The following is a 23,405-nucleotide window of genomic DNA, read 5'->3' as shown; positions in this document are numbered from 1 at the left end:
TATTCATTTTATTAAATACTTAAATTTCTACTAAAATGGAGTTTCACCGGTTTTCTTGTTCTTTTAATAGATCTTTTAATAGTACTGCCAATTTCACCTTTTTCTAAGACTATAGTAGTGTCACACAGACATCTGAACATAAAATTCGGACGAGAGATGTTGGAATGGATGAGTATTGACTTTTTCACATTCACGAGTTCAATGTGTCTTGTAACGGTTCGTAAAGAATGCAATTCGTAGCAATTTACACGTAATTTTCATCACGGAAACGTACGCTAAAATAGAAAATATATATATATTATATATATCAGTGTAAAACCGTACACATACATTGCACGAAAAATTGTATGTATAGAGCTACGTAACTTATACGAGACGAGACTTCATTCTCGAGCTGTCAAAAAAAAAAGACATTGAACTAGAACTATAATCTATTAAATACATAAATCTTGATTGAAATGGAGTATAGGTACCCCTGAAAGAAAAATAACCTATTGCCCTTAAAAGAGCTAAGTAGGAAGTAGATATTTTAAACCTTTTCAAAGAGCTAGTCCTAGAGGCTGTTAAAAATTCCCATAAAACAACCTTTTGTTGTACTTTCGGCACGTTCCTGCCTAAAACGTAATATGTCAGACCGTTCTTTTCCTACCGGTTATTCTTGTAGTGTCGCGCGTGAGTGCGCGTGAACGCGTGAAGAACACTGAAGAAGAATACGATACCCGCCTCACAATTTTCATTGGTCCAGCATGTCCGCCAATGAGTAAGCTGCGCATAAGGCAGCACGAGCCACGGCAGCGTCGGGACGCTGACGCCGACGCCGTCACCGTCCCTGTCCGCAGCATGTGTCTGGTAGCGTCCAGCTACTGCACTGTATGCGATAAAACATAAAGAAACCATTTTACCCTCCACATAGAGCATTCGATCGATACTTCCTTCGTTGCCAGAGACATAACTGTAAACAGGATGTCGTGGTTACTAAGGATATTACCAGGGCAACCAAGAATATCACCAGGGTATTAAAGGATATCCTCAAGTCACTAGTAAGCATTCTTATTAACAGCATAAAACATATAATGCTAACAGATAAAAATATCCTGAGTACAGTATCTTTACAGCGACGTGCTTACGAGCGTCATCGATCAAGAGTAAGTAAGAAAAGAAACTAACCTTGACAATATTTTGAAGTGCTCCAGTCGTTGTGAGAATCATTTCATTTGAGGTTAAGAATGCTACGTCGACGGTGGATGTACAACCCCCTCCAGGGAGACCACACGTTATTTTCGACGCGAAAAGGAATCAGCTCGAAAGTGGAAGACAGGCTGAGATACTGAGGGAGAATTTTATTCTTCTGAAGAAACTTCATAACATCATGCACAGACGTGAAGTTAACGACCTTTCCAGACAGAAATCAGGTTGTGTTAGAACACGATAATCATTGTTATAGGCATTGCAATTGGATACAACTAACGTGAATTCTCGATTGATGTCATCAAGCAATGAATAAATAAAATTGACATACGTGACAGTTTTCGATATTAATTCAGAAAATACGTCCTATAATGTCTGGAGATTCCTTGGACTTAGGGATGCAAGAATTTGTTGGAGAGGTGGATTTCTCTGGAAATGAGGAAGAAGGTGTGGAACAGGAAGTGAGTTCTCGAATTCTTACGCGGGACGAAGCTTCGAAGTGTCTTTGCAACTTGGGAAAAATCGATTCTGGACTAGGATATGCATACTTATCGATTAAAGCATCGGATATGGGATTGACTGATATTAGTGTAATACCCTGCTTTAGGAATGTCATATATGTTGATGTCTCGGGTAACCGATTGACTCCGGATGCAATGTCTGTACTGACTTCAATGACATTTTTGCTAATGTTACAGGCCGATAGAAACGGCCTTCCGACAGGCAGCATGGAGCCTATGCTTTATCTTCAAGTTCTTACATTAAATAGAAATAATATAACAAACACGACAGGCATCTCGCATAAATTGCTTGAATGCCTAGAGCTTAATTATAATGGGATAAAAAATGTATCCTTAAATCCGTACTTACTGAAGAATCTGAAGATCCTTGAATTACGTGGCAACGCAATTTCCGGAATGGGTGGCATATATTGCCCTACACTGGTTCGCTTATACTTGGCTGAAAATTGGCTGACTATTATCGAAGGACTGGAGACTCTTGTAAATTTGAGTGTCCTTCATATTCGTGCCAATAAAATAGAAGTACTGGATGGATTTGAAAATCCTCACAGCTGTCCTAAACTCACTTATCTTAATTTAAGAAACAATTGTTTGCGTGGAATGGACGAGATAAGAAAGCTGCGTTATCTGGTGAAATTAGAAAGTTTAATTATTATGGAAAATAATCTCGATATGGGTGAGGAGTCTGCATACAGAATTCCTGTACTTAGGATATTACCAAATCTCAAGAGAATTGATAAAGATCCTGTTCTAGAGGACGAGAGGGTAGAAGCATCAGATATACTCCAATGAATAATGAACTTGTATGTAGTCACATGTAGAACAACTGTACGCAGTGTTTGGTGGTTTTCGTTGAATGTATTTTGCGGTCCTGTTTCGTCCGTTTCAAAGGACCGGAATGAAAGAAATAAATGTTCCATCTCCACTATTTGAGAATCACTGCTTTGAGGAAAATTTTCGATCCCCATCTTTTAAACAGGTTACTGAGTCCGTAACTCCTCTGTCGATAAAACACTGTCGGTAAGGTCACAATGGGTAAATACTTTTCCCCAGAACCATACCGTGTCGCTTCGATCGCATTTTACTTTCGTACTAAGAACGCTACGTGGCGCTACTGTACGCCCATATTGCTTAAAAAAGCAGTCAATTCATTATCATTTGCTAGACCTGCTCGGCGGTATCCGCGGTGAGCAGTTCTTTGAAGCCGGCTCCAAAAGTCTCATATCTACCACTAGCTCTATTATTATCCATTGTTTTAACAAAATTTCTTTGATATCCACCTTCATTTAAACAATTGAAAAATGTCCAACAAGTTGTCGTACAAAGTTGGTAAGTACTAAGAACTTCGTATAAGATTGGAGCACGTGTTGATCCCACGCTGCTCCGAAATTTATGAACTTGGTAGACGATTTGAAATATCATTAAAATGGTCTCATTGTTATGAAAATCCAAATATTTCTTAAAATTTATTAAATTTGTATTCGTATTCATAATTTATTAAATTTCTTAAATTTTTTTTCATTACAGCGGATCTCTCGCTAGCTGATTGGGGAAGGAAGGAAATAACACTGGCTGAAAATGAAATGCCTGGTTTGATGTCTCTACGCAAGAAATACGGACCAACGAAAATATTAAAAGGAGCTCGTATTGCTGGCTGCTTACACATGACTATACAAACCGCTGTACTTATTGAAACACTCGTGGAGCTTGGGGCTGAGGTATATATATATATGTATAATTAAATTTTTTTAAATATAAGATATTTCTATACTGGCAAATATCACAGAGAGTCTTCTTGCCTTGGATTTTTTCACAGCCTCGAAACTTTTTCTTAAATGAAATAAACTTACCTAAGCTGTTAATTATACTGCGTTGCTTTTATAAAATTAATTACATTCGCCAACTATACATCTTATACGTGAAACGTCTTGGATATACAATAGTTCTCTCCGAGGCAAACACATAAGAGTGAGCCGAAGATTGACTCTTACTGACCCATTACACCTATCAATGGACTAGAAACGGTTTTCGTGATTAAAATGAATTATCTGCGATGTATAACTCGTGGGTAACTGTTTTCTACAGCACACGTAATTATTAATAAACGAAAGTATAATCTATCTACGAGTAAAACGTGACGTCTAGGGGGCTGTTTTAATTTGAAACTCATATCGAGAAAACCCCTCTAAATTATTACCGCAACAGGCTTTCATATATGTAGTGGAACTATTGTAATAATGTCGTACCAAAATGGCGAGTACTGAAAAATTGCATAAGAGATATTTTTTCATAACTATAAAAAGATCCAAATTGTAAGAACGAAGTTCTTAACGTTAACAATACTTATTTAAATTCTCTATTGTGTGAAGAGTAAGAATGATCACAATATTAGAATCATACCAGGTCAACAATATGTCGAGCGTGACGACTTTTGCCGACTATGATTAGCGACTTTGTTATGATAAAAGACTACATAAGGTTATCATGATGCATGATCCCGAGCGAGAGCAATTCCAACCACGTTATTCCGAATTTTTTATTTAATTTATTAATTATTCATCAGGTAAGATGGTCATCGTGCAATATCTTCAGCACTCAGGATCATGCGGCTGCAGCTATGGCAAAAGCTGGGATTCCCGTATTCGCATGGAAAGGCGAGACCGACGAGGAATATATCTGGTGCATAGAACAGACGCTAGTCTTCGACGATGGAAAACCTTTAAATCTCATCCTCGACGACGGTGGAGACTTAACAAATTTGGTGCATGAAAAGTTCCCTCAATATCTTACAGAATGCCGGGGCGTATCTGAGGAGACTACTACGGGTGTTCATAATCTGTACAAGATGTTGAAAAATGGTACACTCAAAGTTCCTGTGATAAATGTCAATGACTCTGTCACGAAGGTTAGTACCCGGACCAGATAATTGTAACATCAGAGATTGTATTAAAGCATACTATCTACTTATTTTTCATCACCAGAGTAAATTTGACAATCTTTATGGATGTCGGGAGTCTCTGATTGATGGAATCAAAAGAGCTACTGATATTATGCTCGCGGGGAAGGTCTGCGTTGTCGCAGGATACGGAGACGTGGGCAAGGGATGTGCACAGAGTCTTCGCGCTCTGGGCGGTCGAGTAATAATCACGGAAATTGATCCCATAAACGCCCTTCAAGCTGCTATGGAAGGATATGAGGCAAGAATTTTATTATTTGCATTTTTATATATAATAATTTATAATTTATCCATTACCTCATTGGTATCCTTATATATTGTTAGGTTACTACAATGGATGAAGTGTCTCACAAGGGTCAGATATATGTCACTACTACTGGATGTAAAGATATTATATTAGGATCTCATTTTCTAAATATGCCAAATGATGCAATTGTCTGTAATATTGGGCATTTTGACTGTGAGATCCAGGTTAATTGGCTGGATAAAAATGCCGTGGAGAAAATCAATATTAAACCCCAAGTTGATCGCTATAAGCTTAGCAATGGAAGGTAAGTTAACAAAATTTTAAATTCTACGAATATGTCATTTGTTTTATATTACAGGCATATTATCATTCTTGCTGAAGGTCGACTAGTTAATTTAGGATGTGCTACAGGGCACTCTAGTTTTGTCATGAGTAATTCCTTTACAAATCAAGTACTGGCACAAATTGAACTTTGGACTAAATCTGATTCTTATTCAGTTGGAGTTCATATGTTGCCCAAAAGAGTAAGACACAATTTATTACTGGCATGCATTTTGCTGTCTGTCATCACTATCATTTTTTGGCACGATACAATATTTATATTTTTGTTTATAGTTGGATGAAGAAGTAGCTGCTCTTCACTTAAATCACCTGGGAGTAAAGTTGACAACACTTACTCCAGAACAATCTAAATATCTGGATATACCTATTAATGGTCCTTTCAAACCTGATCATTACAGATATTAGAAAGCATGTAATAAACTTTTTTGTCATAAAAAGAAATGAAATCTATCAACGAAAGAACATCTTCGTTTGAATAATCATAAATTTTTATTTGATCACAGTTCAAACAGTTTGAGAATCACATTTCAAACATTCAAAAATATTATGTAATTGGCAACTATTCAAATTGACTTATGTAAAACAATGGTGAATAAACAAAAGCGTGAAGTGCCTCTTTCGTTTAAATAGTTTTGAAATGTTCCATTTCCATAGTATAATTGTTATACAAACACTTGTAATATGTCGTAATGTATACACTATCAAAAATGACAATTATACCAATGTGGTCACCACCATTGAGAGTAGAACCTTTAATTAAAGTAATATAAAAGATTGCTGTACATATTAGATATTAATGAAAACAACTGTCAGCAGCATAAACATTATTTCATATTATTTATCTATATTTCCAAGCTCTTGAGGTGGACTTAACTACTAGCTGGAATATTTTACGGTGCCTCTAAACGTAGGTCGTTATCAATAATTGCACAATTAAACCGGGAAAGGGAACTACTATCAATACGGGTGAAATTGATAACATTGCAAGTATTTGATTTATTTGTATCAGTATGAATATAAAGAATTTCTCTTCAGTCAAACTCCTTGAATTTGAAATATTATTCTTGGATATAGGTGATACAAGCGAAAAAAAGAATTAAACTTTACAAAAAAAAAACAAGTCAATACAGAATCAAACTCCAAAAAATCTCTAACCACTTTAAATATAAGAAACAATTATAAAAAGTCAAGGATATCCTTATTATAATTTATTATCGCTTCTGTTTAATGTCTCTTATCAAGTAAATTATGTACGTTATTACATCTATAACGTTCACATTTTAGAAAGTGTAGCAGTTTCCTGCAAACAAGAGCAACCACAACCTGCAGGACATAAAGTTTCATTAGCAAACCAAGCAGCCAAGTGCTGTGTGTGTCCACCGTGTCCACAGACTATACAAAAATTGCTGAGTCCTAAAAAATAAGAAATTAATTATAATAGACAGCTCTTGAGTTGTTTGCTAATTTATTCCAAGTTATAATATAAATCTAGTTACTTACCACGTACAGATATATGACATACAACGCACTCCAGGGTTAATCGCCTACAGTTAAAACATTGTGGACCCCTACTGGCTTTGCTACAGGCATAACATTCACTCTGGAACTCAACGCCCTTATGTGTATCCGATGACGTTGCGTTTACATGTTTAAGGACTTGTGCCCTGGCATCTAATAATCGCCATCGGTGCAATACCTCCGCATATGCTTTCTTGTATCCGTCGTAAAGTGTGGTATTCTTCTCATCCAACATCCTAAGTGCATTAATAAATTGAGGATAAATATTTCCTAATCAAACTTATGATCATACAAAAAAGTACCTAATATTGCGGCCGGTGTCCGTGAAAGAATCCTGCATAATTTTAGGATCGTCCAATGATTCTGACCAAGAATTAGACCTGTGTTGTTTGAGATCCTGGAAGTTCCATCCCTCCAACGAAGTATCCGCTGGATGTATTGTGTGATACGGTGAGCCCCCAGGCTAAAAATTATTATTTATTAATTAAAAAGGATACTGAAGTAATACAAAGCCACACACACACACATACATATACATATATAGATTGTAACACTCTGTGAATATCAAATCATGGTTCGCAATTCAATATAATACATAGGTGGAACATATTAAGATGATAACTGGGAATGGGTATTTGATATAGTGCTTGGGAATGTGTAATGAGATACCGCTTCATCATAGTGCTGCACTGAAAGAGTATAAAGATTCATATAACATATACATACAACATGACAAAGGAAAATCTATTGAATATTTAAATTGGCACGACAGAGAACCCTAAGAACCATTCTATCCCAAGACTGATGTATAACACAGAACATTGAAAAGCGAACCATACCTTACCTTTAAGCACCATTTTCCTATGGAAAGCCTCTATAACAAAGATAATGGGTTGTGAGTTTTGTTACCGGTTATGATAACATCTTGTATATCGTATGAAATCTTGCGTTATTAACAAACTGTGGGTTATTAATTAACCGTGCGTTACGTCGGTACAGTATTGATAACCGTAATCCTCATCCTAATTAAGATATATATAATTCTTTTCATTATATTATATGGTTCTTGAGGTACTCAGTCGGCGAAAATAATACAACTGATTAAAAAAAATCGATGATAATAAAAAAATGTACTCTAATTCCAATAATAATACTCATACTATACCGTCGTATCACAAGAGATGCTTACCAGAAGGGTTAATTATAAATGCATGGTACTTGTTAATTTATTAAAAAATAATATTTCTTTAAAAATGTTTCTGAAAACATTTAAAACATTATGAGTTCATGTTTTTTTAAAAAATATATAATAATTTCTAGATAAAATCTCTGATTTATTCTGTTAAAATATGACGATACTCCGCAAAAAGAAAAAAAAAACAATATTTTCAGATATTTGGAATATTTCACAGAAAAATTTAGAAGAAATTACTGAGAAATTGAAAAAGAATTTTCTGTGTGAATCTGTGAAATCTAATCGAAGTTATTCCACTAAAAATCACAACAAATTTCATTTTCGATTTTAGAAGAGTTAGACAAAATTTGAGAAAAGTATAGAGATACTCAAGTACAGTTTTATCAATTTTTTCTATTTTCATCTGACATTTTTCTTTTGAAGTGTTCCAAGTGCTGTAATTTTTCAAATTTTAGGGCAATTTTTCACCAGAAAGGATACATAACAATGATGATAAATATAAATAATAAATTAGTTTACTCACACTAACGTTTACAGATTTACTAATAGATCGTCCCTGGATTGAATCTGAATTCTCAGATCTGTAACTAAAGGTGCAGCTCAGCATCCCTGCCATCTGTATATCTGACTGACTGGCATAATGTTGTATTCTAGAGATGAAAAAAATGTTTTACAATTTAAAGGCAGATATAAAAAAAAATACTATATCCTTCATTGAACTTACAATGAATGTATTAAATTTTGCCCAAATGGATGTAGAGGCCATGTTGCATCAATGTCAGATGACTGACAAGAATTTTGTTGAGTGTTTGTCAGTGGTTGGGATATAATCAGAGCTGCTAAATACCATGCCTGGACCAAATCAGGTCGTTCTAACGAAGCAGCAACATTTGCATTATATCGACACATTGCTGGGATATCCGTTATATTTATACTAAAAATTAAATCATGAAATTGGATCAAACTTATCTAGAGAGATCTAAATGTTTTTTAATATCTTATACTCACACGTATTTCTCAGCCAGTTCTTTGTTCACGAAAAACAATGATGATGCATCGTATATCGTGACCATGGAATGATAATTTCTACAGCAAGATCTATTGTGAGTTTTACTCATACCATGTACACCACGTCTTGTACTTTTCTATTGGTATGTTAAAAATTATTTATTTGTACATAAAAAAGTATTAATGAAAGTGTATTATAATATGAGCTTACACGTTCTTGAAAATAAAAGGAGCTTATGGAAACATTATCGCTTGGCTGCGCATAGGCATTGGAGTACATGTGCATAAAGTGTCCTCTATTATTAACACCATTTCCCAAGGCAGATAGTGCTCTTGGAGTAGCTCCTTCTGGTTTTATGGAAGGCCGTCTGACATAGGAAGAGCGACCGAAGCAAACTAGAATACCTTTTATAAAAGATAAATTAAATAATGTCAAATTCCTTATCATTAAACAATTGAATGAAGCATTTATTACATACCTACGGAACAGAACTTGGCACCTGACGTACGTGGAAATGGAATATATGCATCTTGATAATTTGTAAAGACTCCTGTTGAATTTAAAAAATTTGCATTATGTTGCATATATCCTAAATGCTTTCCTTCGGATTCATCAATAGCGCACATCTAAAAAATGGACCATTGTATTTATATGAAATATTAATAAGTATTTTATTAAACTACGGACTTGTTCTAACGTTATGATGAGCTGCCTTAAACATGGTTCCAAGCAGGAACGATTTTTTCGAACTCTTTGTTGTGCTGTTTGCTTTAAAACTTTTAGTAGTTTTGCCATTGTTGGGTTATCCACTGTTGTTCCTGGACAGAATTGGAAGGTCGGCTGTGCGCTGTATGGATAATTACCAGGAAAATTAACTTTCAGTATAACATTGTAATTTTTATTAGAAGCTGTCACGGTACAGCTACGTTCCACCGCGTCCATTGTGTTCACCTAAAAGAAAGTAACGATTTCAAAAGTCTATTTAGAAAATGCATGCCATTAGCGAAGTTATTTTTTATACCTCTATATTTGGTATATTCATATTGATTAAGGAGAATTCCTGTTGTAATGTCTTTGGTTGCGTTGGGGATGGCACTTCCTTGTCGAAATCGGTGTAAGTACTGACATCATGATGCAACGATTGACTATCCATTTTTGAAGAAACGCAGTTCATCTCTCTTTCGTTTTGAGTGTCGTGAAATTGAAGCTGCTGAACTGAATTTAATGTTTCTGACACTTTAATTATTAACTTCTTAATCATATGGTTTTTATATTTGAAAATTTGTATTGTAACTTACTGGGATTATTGTCTTCTGAATACTGAGTATACACAGAGGTACCATCGTCTAGATCGTGACCACATAGCTAAAAAGAGTAAGAAAAGCGTTCAATTTACCATTACATTTAAATAAAAATTTAATATCTGTACCTTCTGCAAGAATGGATCGATCTTGAATATCCTTAGACATTGATCCTTCGACCACGTTATTAATTCAAAATCATTAGATTCTACAAAACATTGTTATTATACAATAGCTGATATTTTTATCGAAGTGAAAAATTTTATGTATACTGAATGTACCTAGTTTTTGGTGTCGCCACTGAAATTCTAAGACAACATCTGTATGGCCTACAAATGTGTAAATAGGTGTTCCAAGATTAGAAGTATTCCACAGTAATAAACTATTTTCACCACGTCGCAATTGTGGAACAACTATCGTAACCAGTCCTTCTCCAAAAGGCTAAGTAATAAAATTTTAGGCAGCAGAATGAAGAAGAATCTAACACAATATGTAATTTTATGAGTAGGGAATGATAACAATAATATACCGTATATCTAGCTCTCCATACAGGAGAATTTGTAGTGAGAATACTTTCCGCCCTTCTAGGATTACTAACATCAAATATCTTTACAGTACAATCTTGACTGGATGTTGCCAATTGATTCTGTTGGAATGGGCACCAGTCGAGACCATGAATCTAGAAATGATTGTCAGTAACACTCTTTCTCAATATTAATTATTGTTTTGCTAGCCACTTTGAAAAAGTATATAAAACACCTTTGTAAGATGGGCAGCTATATATTGCACAGGACTATTTCCTTTACGCTGATCCCATATCTTAACATCACCATCATGAGCTGTAGCCAATGTATGCGGTGATAAACCATTCCATCTTACTTGTGATGACCCTGCTAAAATATCATCTCATGTGTTATCAAGTGCTGTAAACTATTATTACGATTGATATAGTGTATGATAAAAAAGTGTATCATCAGTACTATCTTGATGGCTTACCAACAGCAGACAAAGATAAGCAAGGTCTTCTTTGATCCCGTATATCCCAAATATGTATAAAAGTATCAATACTGCAAGAAGCTAAGATATCAGGTTCTTTAGGATGCCAATTTAAATCACTAACAACTCGAGTGTGTGCTCTTAAGCTATGAGTCGTAGTCAAGTCATATCCTCCACCTCCAGCAAAGCTCAATATCTCAACACGAGTATTGCTCTGTCAGTATCAAATATTTTATAAGCACAAGAACAACAATATTCTAACAACTATAACAAGTTGTTTTTCAATCACTAAAACTTTCTTACAGATATTGCACACAGATGACAATTGATTAATGTTGGATTCCATTCAGCAGATCCAACCTCGTACTTGCTTTGACGCTGAAATTTTCTTAATGCGTCAGTCCCTTCATCAAGTTGTTTAATAGCAAAGTATCTGCGTCTGGAAGGGAGGATAGTGACACTGGGATTTGGTCTCAAAAACAACACATTGAGACTTACCCAGCTAGTAAAACGTAATTACCAGTCGCATCCACAGCCATAGTATTAGCCTATAGGAAAAAAACAGAAAGGTTCAGTGTTATCTTAGCTATTTATTCAGTATCAGAATTCCTGTATAGAAAATAAATAAAAGTAGTTTAATGTTATTGTTTAAGTACTAGAATTCCTTAGAAAACAAATTACCTGTAAATCTCGATGCTCCGTAACCACATAGTCATTTCCCCAACGTTTTGACATCTTAACGAGTACAAGCGGCTCACAGCCATCAGGTTACGGAGCACAATAGCTATACATACGTTATGCTCAGGGTCTTGTATATAGGTCTGGGCACTTCCCTATCCTCAGCAATCCTCACCACGTTGTAGCTCGTAACCGTAATGTGGACGATTTTGCCGGCAAGCTCTAGTGTCGAAGAAGCCAGCTGAAACAGCGCATGCGCAGCTGTAAATTCACGCAACCTCTTATCTCCGATTCAAAAGGAAAGTTACACGCAAAAAACCGATGCGATACCAATTAAATGAAATTTAACAATCTAATTTTAAAGTTAGACAAATAAAGAATTTATTATTTAAAAAAGTGAAGTTAAATGGACCAATTCACCTAAAAGTCGTGAAAATTGAATGATGCTATAATTGCGTATATACTGAAAACTTTTAATTTGATGAAAATACCTCTGGACAAGTACAAAAAGTGAAATATCTACACAAGTAGAATTTTTTTCGTAGCTAAGTTCAATAGTATAAATATTTTCTCTCTTTTGCACTTGTTGAATTTATATTACATCACTATATGAAATTGGTTCCACAAGGTCTAATTCTCTTTGTAAAAAGACTTTCTCCGGTTTCAGTGTAGGAATTTCCAATGAAAAATCTTTCAAAGGAGATATACTAACGTATACAGTCAATTTTTGTTTGTGTCATAACTTTTTTACTAAATTTATTTGTAACTCCTGTGAGATTTTCAAATGCGAATTCCTACCATTGTAATTCAAGCAGGGCACGATGCACTTTCTGGTTATTATTGCTTCTTTCCACTTCTTTCAATTCCAATTACGGTATATTACACATTACGAACAAAGCTGCAGATTACGTATTCAAGAGAGATAACTACGCACGCCTAGTGCTACCACGTGATTCGCTCTTTCAACACTAACGCCTCTTGCGGTAGTGTCCACCTTATGGGTACGCGTTTTTCGCCTAAAGGGCTATCTACAATGAGACATAACCGTAAGACGGATGACGGAAGTCGTTGTCGGAAGACGGAACGTGCGTTCCACAATGAAGTCGTTTGACGGAAGCGTTTGACGGATGTCGTAATCGGCTGTCGTAAGAGAGATGACCAACTCCCATCTCTTCCGTCTTCCGACAACGTTAACGTGCACGCCGGTGGCAACACCGCCCTCTGCCACAAAACATTCTGTACTCTGATTGGCTGCAGAATCGAAGTGTCGCGCGTTACGGTAACGACATTGTGGATTCATGTCGGAACGAAATCGGAACGCTGCCCCGTCTCCGGCAAAACGACAACGACAACGACTAACGCTTCAGCCTAGTGCTTACGACAACGTCTCATTGTAGATAGCCCTTAAGTGCCCAGACCCAGACCCAATCCGACTGTATTAAAAATAAATGAAAACATGAAAACTGCTAAAAATACGTGGTTGGCCTTGAAAAAATAAGAAAGCAGAAAACGTACGAAGTTTTATATTTTACAAAACCATCATTCATTTTTTTTCTCGTTTCTTTAATATTCCCAGTCACATATCTTATACGTTTCGATTGCTAATCTAATGCACAATACTTTAGTTGGTGCCATAACAATTGCGAAGTCGAACCGACCGATTTACGAACATATCAGAAGTCCTTTTATTTCTTTTTCTAATTTTCCAACGAAGAATGACGTCCGGACGCTGCATTTGCTATTTCTGTCATACAAAGAGCGTATAGTGTGGCATACATTCATATATGTATATATCGTGTGCGCTTGTACCTGCTTAAAGTCACAAATAATTGGTAGTGTCTCAACGACAGTGCACCTACGGGTAAAAAGTTTCTATTGAGAGAAAAAATCAGTTGAGGAGTGTAAAAGACGAATAAATAGTTTGGAGGCGCGAAGCTTTGTGGTGCATATTTCGATAGCGCGTAATCGAACATAAAGAAACGACAATGTTCGTGATTATGGATTGTTTTCTGTAGTAGCGGACGTGAAGTAAAAGATTCTCAGGTTGTATATTTTCTGTGAATGATAATATCTAGGTGAGGGAGTATACGGTCAGTCTGAATAAGTAGGTTGCAAACAAGTAAAGAAGGAAGAAACGCAGAATCGAAGTCAGTCCAGGCAAGAATAAACAGACAGACTTTGTTTCAAGTCGAGTGGTTGCTTATCTCCATTACGTTCATTACGAAAGCGTCAAGTTCATCTGTACATATTTCTGACGCGTACCTGCATTTTGAAGTAGGTGCGCGTAAACGGACATTAAGGACAAGAATAAGAAATTAGTACCTGGATTATCAGTTACAAGGTGAACATCATTGCGGTGGAGAAACAAGAAAAGAAAAAAGAGAGACTTACGACTTTATAGATCTGACATATATCGTTTGTCTTTGAAATCCTTTTCTAGTGATCTGTAATGTACCTCAAATATAGTTCCGAGGAAAATGCCACTACGTCCACGATAAATTTTGTACACTCGAAAAGGAAAGGAATCTTCATATACTTAAAAAAGATGTTGAAGAACTCAATAAGTCTTCGAAATCGTATAAGTTTTTTAACGCTTCGCCGTTACTGAACGTACACACTGTCTTGAAGGAACAGTTATTCTGATATCAAAGATCCAAATATCAATGGCTCATAGCACAACTTGGTCTCACTAAGCCAAGTATTCAGGTATATAAGTACAGCAACATTACTAGATATCTGTCAAGATTAAGATCCATTGGAAAGAGGGTGGAATACTGGTGCAATCATGAAGCTTTTGGAGAGTACCCGCTTTGAAGCTATAAACAGTGCCTTGTCAATTACTACCGGAGATAGTAAAATACTGGGAAGGTGAGACATTGATTATCCATTCAAGGCAGAATACTACCATAAAAGACACTTATATTCTAGAATTGAAAGCTACTCGTGCAAAATGGCTGGTAACGATAAGCAACTGTACAAGCGTTTTAACTCAGAACAAGGAGTAACACCACACGACCTTCAAGCTTTGTCGCCACCTCAGACGTCTCTTGGAGCGTCACCGGCACAAAGTTACTTTAGGTATACATATCTTTTTACTTATATGTCTCCCTATTATGTCTGACTGTTTAGCAGTCTGTGTGTGAGTGGCATACCATATCCCCAATCTACAGCCGTAGTGTATCTGGAGACGAAGATGGACCACTGTGCGACACTATCAGTCGCAAGACACTCTTCTATTTGATTGCAACATTGAACTCAGCCTTCCATCCAGACTATGATTTTTCTGATGCGAAGAGCCATGAATTCAGTAAAGAACCGAGTCTTCAATGGGTGATGAATGCAGTCGACAGTAATCTCAGCGCTACTGCAGGAGAACATTATCGTACGCTGCGTTCCGCACTATGGGCAGCTGTAGAAGATGAAATATCAATGGGCGAATGTGATATTTACAGGTGATTGCCGGATTTCTATTATCAGGATAATCTTCTATACTCCATTCTTTTAAAAAAAAACTCTTTCCATAATAAATCTTTGGCAGTTACAATCCGGACCTGGCATCAGATCCCTTTGGCGAGGATGGATGCTTGTGGTCTTTCAATTACTTCTTTTACAATAAAAGATTGAAAAGAATTGTATTTTTCACCTGCAGAGCAATAAAGTGAGTGCAAATACCAACAAAAAAAAAAAAAGAAGCATAAAACCATTCAGTTCAACTACGCTTTTTGCAAGGTAAAATAAATGCTACCTTTTTTTTATTCCAGCCCTATGTATATCTTGGATTCCGGGGTCGGCAGTGATTTTACAATGGACGAGGACGACGAGGAACATTACTGAACTTGATTAAAGGGTTATCCATATTATCACGAACCTCGGAAAGTTTTCTTTTTCTCATATATTTTAGGTTTAGTCTTCAGCTTATCTCGCGTCGAAATATCAGTTTTATTTCCTAGCGACGAGGGCCGCAGTGTGTTTTTTTTCAATGTCGCCCGACATTTCACAATACTATACTTTATATATTGATATAAACGTCAAGATGTTTACTATGCATGCAATGTGGCAGAAGTAAGGGGTTTGTAATTAAGAAAAAAAAAGGAATCGACTTAAGTCACTCTAATTGCGAGGTCATACAGAAGGTATTTTCATCCGACTCGATAAAAAAAATACGTATCGTCATATTCTCATGCAACAAGTTTTTACATAACAATAAAAACGACTGTAAGCGTTTAGCGTTTCTCGTCAATCTCTATTATTTTTATTGTAAAGAGACATTTTACCAGTCTTATATAACCTTATTCTTTGCATTTTAAACAAAAAGATATATCGACGATCGGGTATTGATTACAATCAGCAGTATTAGATATCAGGTTTTTTGGACAACTATTCCATTAAACTTTTCCCCTTGGGAGATATGGAAATTTGTAGGAAAATTGTCGCATTTTCATCGTATTTTCAATGTATATATCGTTAATTAGAACAAAAAATATTAAGGGTGTATCCACATCCACATTTAACGTTTGCGCGGCGAAGCAGAGTCGCCACGATTGTTGGCGTTAATTATGATAATAATGTACGTCTTTAGAATTAGTTAATTCACGATGAAGCATTGTACAATTTTATGCATAGATCCAACCTTCGAATCCTTATCACTAGTAATAAATATTCTCAGTATGATAATCTGTACACCATATAATATTTTCTTTGATAGAATTTTACTTAATAACACGAAAAACCGATTAAGTCGTTACCAATTAAGAATTTTGTCACGTACATACAAAATTCTTCTTTTTGTCATTTTTCGATATTGAGTCATAGTTATTGAGCTTCAAATTTCATTATCTTTTATTTCGTTACTCCCTGAAACACGGAAGTGTTCATTTTGCAATGAACAAAAATTTGTGTTTTTACGGACGGGCAATTCTCTATAATCCATTCGAATATATATATATATATATACTTTACATAACATTTCTTGCTGCGACTCATTAGAGATAAGAATTCGTTCTTCTTACATGAACCGACTATAATGGAGTCATAATACGGCGGATCGGTATCCGATATCGTGATATATGTTTACGGTATTAACGATTATGATCGTTTAACGAGTGTCATTGATTTTTGATTAAATACAACAAGTCAGACTTTGTTGTAGCGTGAATATTATTTATGTTTACAAGAACAGTAACAATAACGCGCATTCTGTGTCACATTGTAAATTTCACGTTATATGAATAAAACCTCTTGGCTTAACAATAGCTATTATTTTTGTACACAGTTGTCAAACTGTGAATATTATTGACTTTATGTTATCGTCATATCCCACATTACGAAACAGATCAGATTGACATCTGCATCAATAACGGGGGACGATAATCAAAATACGAGCGCATAACATAAGCTATGCAGAATTTCGTACAGGATGTGACTTACCCAATTCGCTCTGATACATTCAATTATTTGTACATCATCACATCCGGTGATTGATACATGCACATATAAGCATCACAGAGGAGTCGCTTTGCGTGTTCTGGTAAATGACGATCATCAGTCAATTCCGTTAAGTAGTTGACACCTTCTTCGCTCAGCCAATAAGGAAAGTCTGGACACGGTACCATTTCCGGAATATTGTAGCCATTTTGCTCACCTGAGAAGATAATCAAAGTAATTAGAAGAATGTAATAAATGACACATGGTATTTATTAGAAAAATAAATATATGAACCTTTTCTGTCTGCCATTGAATCGAAGAAACACCACGGAGCTTCCGAACCTGATCCACACTTTACAAATGATACATAGTGAGATGTTTCTATGCAGACTACTGCAGAAAGCTCCAGGTAAAGTCTTGGCACTGGACAATGTTCTTGCAAGATGGCGAACTCCATGGGAACGATAAGTTTCTTTGGTTCATGATTTGTTCTTCGCTCATGACGATGTACCTACGTTTATATGATTTTTCGTTGTAATTATGATGTTTTTCTGTGAAGATTATAACTTACCTTTTCTAAACATTGCAAGCAGAATGCTATGCTCTCGAGACCTACTCCACATTGCCCATAACATTCCTTGCATTCGAAATCGGCTAGCTTTCCGCATACGGTGCACTGTCTCGGAGCTAGAGCGAATAAAAGACATTATTATTCGTTGGAAACGAACTTTTCAAAGTGTCTTATTAATTGTCCGAATAAAACGGTACTTAACAGTCTTCGATGATGTCAGTAACGTCGAGTAATAATGTAGGCTGTATTTTTGGATACATTTTGAAGGACTTTCCAAAACGCGGCATTTGAATTATCAGACAAGAAGGAACTTCTTTTAACCGAATATTACTCGTGAGAAAACTCTGTTCCAGTAACTGCTGTACGGTTGGTAGATTGAGATGATCATCCTTCTCCACAAAGAGCTGATAGTGATAAGCATCTTGACCTGAGCTTAATTTTAGGAAAGGTTCAGCGTTCAGGATTTGCGCAACTAGTGAGGTTAAGAATTCTTCGGGATCTAAAAGAGTTAGATATGAGGCATATTAAGTCAGTGAAAAATGAAATGAGTAACTTGCCTTTTTCTTCGCTAGTTAATCCTGAGATAGATGATAATTTCTCAAGCAACGTTCTTAACTTCATAACACGATCTGCTCTGACAAACATATTTCTTCGAAGAGGATTTACAATTTCCTCACGTAACACTCTTTGAACCTCTTCGTATTGTGGACAATCTTTCTCATTAGGAGGTCTGGAATACGAAATCAATTAAATATTTAAAAGAACATGAATTTAATGAATGCTTTACCTGAATAAGAGGTTATCGAAGACACTGGTAAATGCAAACATGCTGAAGAGTGTGGCATCTAAATAACAGGAGTTATGATGACCCTGTATTCCTCGATACTTCCCACAGATGCTCTCCAGATCTCCTTTGACGCAAATTGGCCTGATCATACCCATCACAACAGAACTCTCCATGTTACCAAAATTATTGACATTAATCATGGCCCGTTCATTGACCTTTTCATAAGAAAATATTACAACATTGCTCTTTAAACATGAGAAGTTTCAAGAATAAGTAAAATACTCACTGGCATCTTATCACCTTGACGACATTCGTTCATGTCCGTGAATATTGCTCTTCGCGGCAAGCAATGGAAATACCTGATATCATTATAAGTTCCATCTGTTCCCAGGGGATGACCTTCATCCTAAAAGGAGCGTCCATTCGTCAAGATAAGAGTGCAGGACCATGGTAAGAAAAATACTCGTCATTGAATTATTTTAGCACTCACTAATTCAACAGCTGCCATCAGTTTACCAGGTATAGTTCCGGGCGGTATACCGATCCAACGTATCACACCCTGTCGTGTATCTGTGTCTACGAGTATCTTCACTGTAGAGCCGACCCTGAGATCTCCCGTATTTTCAGGTCGCACGGTTATACCGTCATCATTTTTTGATACACCGTCTGTTGGATTCAAAGAGAACTTTATAAAGACTCTCAGGTCGATGTAGGATATAATTTTATGTATTTCGAGGAAACAATGAATACAATGGAAGAGTAAAAGTTTAATAACACAGCATCTTTAAGTACCACATAAAATGTTGCGAACACGTGAATTGAATAAAACGAATTTTGTGAACATTCATGATCATTTTGCTTACTGTGATTTGGGCTTAGGGAATCGTGGTTCACATCCAAATTGCTGTACGTGTTCAAATCTATATCGCTGCTCCATTTGTGCTCTAACACAAAAATCGGAATGTCTTCTAAAGCTGCAGCCATTTATATTAAGGAATTACTTTTTAAATCAGAAGCCCTTTGCAGCTTTCCAACGTCTCCGAGATAGGCTATGTTACTGGCTATTTATAAAGGCCATAGTTATTATTAACTCTGCTACACGGGAAGTGAATGTTGTTGAAGACAAGCGATATTCACGAAAACCCCAGCGATACAGATGCATTGCGGAAAGCTTTAAAGCGCTGTGTATAGGCTGATTATGGTTTATATTTGTTTACCAGTGTCGAAGAGTTTATAGCTGTCCGCGTTGCGATTTAAGCTTGAAGCATCTCCAATTATATTCAATGATTTTGCTGATTGGTAGGATGATTTAGACACTGCTGGCTCTTTTAATACTGGTAGAGTATTAGGGTTATTGTTTGTTTTATCATCAAATAAAGATAATCTATCAATATATGCTACACTTGAATCCTGTGGAGTCCGATCAGTATTATAGGAAATATCCTCGTTTGAAAAATCAATAATTTGCTTGTGGGACACAACTTCATTGCTTCTGAAAGCTGTAAAATATTGAAGTCACAGTTATCAATTGGTGTAAGTTTTGAATTATATTATTTCTATACTTTGATTGTTATTTTAATCACCTTCTCCAGATTCTGCTCCCTCAGCTTTGAAGGGTTCCACATTGCTCAAGGTTGCAAAGACTCCACTTGACCGTATATATGAAAAATATTGTTGAGCAAATTTTGAGGTTTTTGATACTTCTCTACTATCCTGCAATAATAGCATGGATGTAGTGATGCAAAACATTGATTTGTGTTATAAGCTGATGTAACATTGGACTTAAATTTACCAATACATCCAGACCAAAATATATTCCTTGACCAAGCTCTGCTACTGGACCAATGTATTTAACAATGGAAAGAAATTTTGCAGATGCTCCAGGATCTGGTCTGTACCAGACTTTATCATTTAAACAAATATCTTTAATCTCCTCACAGAACTGTTTGTTACTTGCCAAACGTACTCTTTCTTGTGGTAATGGTACAGCTAATAAATACTCCCATATAATTGGTGATACTGGAATAAGATCATATCTATGGCAGAGCCATTCTGTCCTTCTCCAAATATCCGAGCCATTAGGATCATCAACTCGTATCCTCAAACCCCCATCTCTTTGTATCTCGACAGCCTCAACAAGCATTCCCAAACGTAGAGTACTGATATTAGCATTGCAACTGCCTGAAATTCTATTAAGCACTGTGTTCTGTTTAGCAATATAATGCTGCAAGATTTGACGAGACTCGCCGTTCTCTGAAACACGTTTATCCATATTCTCTTATTTTACGTGGAAGGATTTTCTTTTTGATCGAACCTTTTAAGATTTACATATAATACTGAAGATCTGCGTGTTACAATCTCAGTTGCTCTACATTCTTGAGAAATTTAACAAAACGTGGTTCACCTTGTCATTGTCGACGACGCAGATGACAGAACCCACGTTGTTAATTTGCAATCTACAACTTTGTAATAATATTTCTAGTTGTTTCTTACTTCATCAATAACGGAATAATACTTTTTTATAGGTTTAATTACCGTTATTTAGTGCACATTTGTATGTTGTTTAAAACTCACAGATGTTTCATTCAAGCATCTCACAAGTATATGACTTTCTGCCGGTATCAAAAACGTTAAGAATGTAGTCTAGTGTCTTCTTCAGGGTCTTTTGCAGTGCTCCAAAACATCGTTGGCCACCATGATTGCCAGTGATAAAGTAGTGACGGCAGTAGAATGTAATTTGCATGGAAGTCCGGTAAGGTTATCTCACACATGATAAAAATAAATTGAGCAAAAAAAATTGATATAATCTAATTTTTAAATACCTTTTTTTTTAAACAGAAAGGAGCATAAATACTGATGCATGCGATGTGTGTGCTCATGATTAAAAAATTGTTTGATCAAAGAATATGGCGTTTTTTCCCGCGTTTATTCACTTATACTTTCCGACACTGTATGTCAGAATTTAGGTACGAAATAGGAATAGGATGACGTGTGTTAATACGTATATGGAAGAGATTCGCATTGTAGTGTGGGTAGGGTTAAGCTCTGTACGGCGGGTTGCCTGTACTTGGCGCGAGACTCGACCGAGTCGCTTGATGGTAAAGATTGATAGTTTGAAAATCCGCTCGCAATGCCATGGCGGCGCAAAACGAGTCCTAAACATGAAGACTAGAGTAAAGGTGGGCGAACGCTTATGTGGGGAGTACTAAAAACATGGACGGTGAAAGTGTAGCCAGAGATGGGTTCCGAATTTGACCATAAACATCGCTGTGAACGCTTTCGTCGGGCTTGAAGTACGTAGTAGACGATAGCATGAAGTGAATTGTAAATAGTAAATTTATTAGCTAATTATTATTATTGCGAGTAATAATATTTCTTGTGCCTATATCGTCAGTAGGGTTAATTAATGAATAAATAAGTTTAATTATAACTTTTATTCGCATCGATCGTCTAACATTCACATTACTCAAAGAACTGATTTCTCAATCTCATTTTTTGTTAAGTGGATAGTAGGTTTTTAATAAAAACAGAGGTTTTATTTTATTGATAAATAGACGTTTCAACAATTATTCTCCACCTTCACTTCATAATTCTCCATTCTCTCTCTCTCTCCTCCTCTCTCTTCTCTCCTTCTCCTTCTCTCCTTCACCATAACTCCACCTTCACAACTCCTTCGATCCGCGCAATCTCTCTATCATCGTACAACACTTTTCCTTTTCCGAGTCTAAATCTGAACTTGACGACTTACAGGGTTCAGTATTTCTTTTGCTAGTACTTGTTCTTTTCCTAGTCCTTTTCCTTTTCCTAGTTTAAATCTGAACTTGATGATTTACAGAGCTCATTATTTATAAGTGTACTTATTACAGATTATTATTATTATTATAGATATTCCAGATACAGATATATGTAAATGTATTAGATTATATATTATATTTATCACTGATACTTATGAAAAGCCTTCATCGTTTCCAAATCAGCCTGAACTTATAATGTTATGTATTGTGACGTGTACCGTTCATCGGCGTCGCCTACAAATAATCCGTGGCTGCTCTCAACGTGCTGTAATCGAAGAAAAGATCCGAAGATCTAGTTGTTGGGCGCCAGGTGCGGCTTTCCCGCACCATCATCCCTCACCACGGCCATTGTCAGGTTTCCCGGCATCTCAGCCTCAGCGCACGGAAAATGGTAGAGGGGAACATGGAGGCGACGAGAGAGAATTTCGGAGTCAACGGATAGGCGCGCAAAATGATAAGACAGCGAGTAGGATACCGTTCCGTTTATTACCATCAAATAAACGGCGGATTTTACAATACAAATCCCGTCGCGTACAGTGTGTTCTCCAACGGCGGCTCACGACTATTCCGAGTCGTGATTTCTAGCCTGCCCCAGACCTGTCCCTATCTCCGTGTCCCTACCGAATCCGCGAATCCCCTCGCGGCGCGATTCGCGATCCTAACAGGTCTCGTTGGAGACGAGCCTTTCCTTCCTCGGGAGTGTGCCTTCTGACGTCGGTAGCCACCTGAGGCGTCGGTGTGTCCGCACCACTCCCGCTCGGCTATCTTCTCGCGCAAGATATTCTCTAAATAAGACCGCCCTCGCGGTACTTACCGAGAACTGGCTGTTCCATCAGTCCCGTACCAAATCCAAATCGTGGTGGCCGTGTCCCTTCCGC

The 23,405-nt window shown here is 36.5% G+C and overlaps 6 protein-coding genes across 11 annotated transcripts; 4 read left to right on the top strand and 2 right to left on the bottom strand.

Moving 5' to 3' along the window:
- The first annotated feature begins 554 nt into the window (after nt 1-554).
- Nucleotides 555-1,518, top strand: LOC107266360. The gene is made up of 2 exons (XM_015736754.2): nt 555-1,145; nt 1,220-1,518. The coding sequence occupies exons 1-2, from the start codon at nt 1,074-1,076 to the stop codon at nt 1,430-1,432; spliced, it is 285 nt and encodes a 94-aa protein (XP_015592240.1). The 5' UTR covers nt 555-1,073; the 3' UTR covers nt 1,433-1,518.
- An 8-nt stretch (nt 1,519-1,526) lies between these two features.
- On the top strand, nt 1,527-2,590 carry LOC107266359 (leucine-rich repeat-containing protein 23). Its single transcript, XM_015736753.2, has one exon. The coding sequence runs from the start codon at nt 1,560-1,562 to the stop codon at nt 2,499-2,501; it is 942 nt and encodes a 313-aa protein (XP_015592239.1). The 5' UTR covers nt 1,527-1,559; the 3' UTR covers nt 2,502-2,590.
- A 260-nt stretch (nt 2,591-2,850) lies between these two features.
- On the top strand, nt 2,851-5,881 carry LOC107266428 (adenosylhomocysteinase). The gene is made up of 7 exons (XM_015736894.2): nt 2,851-3,038; nt 3,237-3,427; nt 4,273-4,614; nt 4,691-4,906; nt 4,990-5,216; nt 5,271-5,436; nt 5,528-5,881. Exons 1-7 carry the CDS (start codon nt 3,011-3,013, stop codon nt 5,657-5,659), a joined length of 1,302 nt encoding a protein of 433 aa, XP_015592380.1. The 5' UTR covers nt 2,851-3,010; the 3' UTR covers nt 5,660-5,881.
- Nucleotides 5,882-6,294: 413 nt separating this feature from the next.
- LOC107266425 (GATOR complex protein WDR59) lies at nt 6,295-13,440 on the bottom strand. 5 transcript variants are annotated; one of them, XR_001537415.2, is made up of 21 exons: nt 12,750-13,440; nt 11,955-12,192; nt 11,772-11,821; nt 11,577-11,712; nt 11,274-11,487; nt 11,037-11,170; nt 10,807-10,956; nt 10,559-10,718; nt 10,406-10,485; nt 10,275-10,341; nt 9,998-10,206; nt 9,664-9,927; nt 9,455-9,602; nt 9,187-9,380; nt 8,976-9,112; nt 8,692-8,901; nt 8,491-8,617; nt 7,612-7,646; nt 7,075-7,235; nt 6,755-7,008; nt 6,295-6,667 (listed from the first exon to the last, which is right to left on the bottom strand). XR_001537415.2 is itself a non-coding variant. In XM_025083687.1 (21 exons), the coding sequence occupies exons 2-21, from the start codon at nt 12,006-12,008 to the stop codon at nt 6,528-6,530; spliced, it is 2,916 nt and encodes a 971-aa protein (XP_024939455.1). In that variant the 5' UTR covers nt 12,009-12,192; nt 12,750-13,440; the 3' UTR covers nt 6,295-6,527. The 5 variants fall into 5 exon arrangements, 4 of the variants coding, with proteins under 4 accessions (XP_024939455.1, XP_015592376.1, XP_015592377.1 ...); XM_025083687.1 differs by having other exon boundaries at nt 7,617-7,646; nt 11,037-11,167; XM_015736890.2 differs by having other exon boundaries at nt 7,617-7,646; nt 12,750-13,439.
- Nucleotides 13,441-13,529: 89 nt separating this feature from the next.
- LOC107266429 (repressor of RNA polymerase III transcription MAF1 homolog) lies at nt 13,530-16,641 on the top strand. Of its 2 annotated transcripts, none has more exons than XM_025083688.1 (6): nt 13,530-13,938; nt 14,027-14,819; nt 14,880-15,029; nt 15,122-15,403; nt 15,490-15,609; nt 15,713-16,641. In XM_025083688.1, the coding sequence occupies exons 2-6, from the start codon at nt 14,737-14,739 to the stop codon at nt 15,783-15,785; spliced, it is 708 nt and encodes a 235-aa protein (XP_024939456.1). In that variant the 5' UTR covers nt 13,530-13,938; nt 14,027-14,736; the 3' UTR covers nt 15,786-16,641. The 2 variants fall into 2 exon arrangements, with proteins under 2 accessions (XP_024939456.1, XP_015592381.1); XM_015736895.2 differs by having other exon boundaries at nt 13,530-14,292; nt 14,392-14,819.
- A 125-nt stretch (nt 16,642-16,766) lies between these two features.
- On the bottom strand, nt 16,767-21,442 carry LOC107266426 (ubiquitin carboxyl-terminal hydrolase CYLD). The gene is made up of 13 exons (XM_015736893.2): nt 21,269-21,442; nt 20,526-21,195; nt 20,317-20,446; nt 19,951-20,232; nt 19,597-19,677; nt 19,224-19,399; nt 19,020-19,139; nt 18,734-18,948; nt 18,504-18,676; nt 18,149-18,445; nt 17,947-18,062; nt 17,670-17,886; nt 16,767-17,592 (listed from the first exon to the last, which is right to left on the bottom strand). Exons 2-13 carry the CDS (start codon nt 21,003-21,005, stop codon nt 17,402-17,404), a joined length of 2,478 nt encoding a protein of 825 aa, XP_015592379.1. The 5' UTR covers nt 21,006-21,195; nt 21,269-21,442; the 3' UTR covers nt 16,767-17,401.
- Nucleotides 21,443-23,405: the final 1,963 nt, after the last annotated feature.

The sequence above is a fragment of the Cephus cinctus genome, unplaced genomic scaffold, assembly GCF_000341935.2.
Source record: "Cephus cinctus unplaced genomic scaffold, Ccin1 Ccin1_scaffold0310, whole genome shotgun sequence".
Classification (NCBI taxonomy): Eukaryota; Metazoa; Arthropoda; class Insecta; order Hymenoptera; family Cephidae; genus Cephus; species Cephus cinctus.
The sequence above is the reverse complement of the archived record's forward strand: the minus strand, read 5'-3'. Positions and strand labels throughout refer to the sequence as shown.

Excerpts from the sequence above, each read along its gene's own strand:
- LOC107266360 (XM_015736754.2), top strand. The coding sequence starts at position 1,074 with ATGCTAACAGATAAAAATATCCTGAGTACAGTATCTTTACAGCGACGT. Across the intron at positions 1,146-1,219 it reads ACGAGCGTCATCGATCAAGA|GTTAAGAATGCTACGTCGAC; the intron begins GTAAGTAAGAAA and ends ATTTCATTTGAG.
- LOC107266359 (XM_015736753.2), top strand. The coding sequence starts at position 1,560 with ATGTCTGGAGATTCCTTGGACTTAGGGATGCAAGAATTTGTTGGAGAG.
- LOC107266428 (XM_015736894.2), top strand. The coding sequence starts at position 3,011 with ATGTCCAACAAGTTGTCGTACAAAGTTG. Across the intron at positions 4,615-4,690 it reads TCAATGACTCTGTCACGAAG|AGTAAATTTGACAATCTTTA; the intron begins GTTAGTACCCGG and ends TTTCATCACCAG. Across the intron at positions 4,907-4,989 it reads CTGCTATGGAAGGATATGAG|GTTACTACAATGGATGAAGT; the intron begins GCAAGAATTTTA and ends ATATATTGTTAG.
- LOC107266425 (XM_015736890.2), bottom strand. The coding sequence starts at position 12,008 with ATGTCAAAACGTTGGGGAAATGACTATGTGGTTACGGAGCATCGAGAT. Across the intron at positions 9,928-9,997 it reads TGAATATACCAAATATAGAG|GTGAACACAATGGACGCGGT; the intron begins GTATAAAAAATA and ends ACTTTCTTTTAG. Across the intron at positions 7,647-8,490 it reads GTAAATCTGTAAACGTTAGT|AGGCTTTCCATAGGAAAATG; the intron begins GTGAGTAAACTA and ends TCTTTGTTATAG.
- LOC107266429 (XM_025083688.1), top strand. The coding sequence starts at position 14,737 with ATGAAGCTTTTGGAGAGTACCCGCTTTGAAGCTATAAACAGTGCCTTG. Across the intron at positions 14,820-14,879 it reads GATAGTAAAATACTGGGAAG|AATTGAAAGCTACTCGTGCA; the intron begins GTGAGACATTGA and ends CTTATATTCTAG. Across the intron at positions 15,030-15,121 it reads CCGGCACAAAGTTACTTTAG|CCGTAGTGTATCTGGAGACG; the intron begins GTATACATATCT and ends CCCAATCTACAG.
- LOC107266426 (XM_015736893.2), bottom strand. The coding sequence starts at position 21,005 with ATGGATAAACGTGTTTCAGAGAACGGCGAGTCTCGTCAAATCTTGCAG. Across the intron at positions 19,678-19,950 it reads CTATAAACTCTTCGACACTG|AGCACAAATGGAGCAGCGAT; the intron begins GTAAACAAATAT and ends TTTTTGTGTTAG. Across the intron at positions 18,446-18,503 it reads ATTAACTAGCGAAGAAAAAG|ATCCCGAAGAATTCTTAACC; the intron begins GCAAGTTACTCA and ends TAACTCTTTTAG.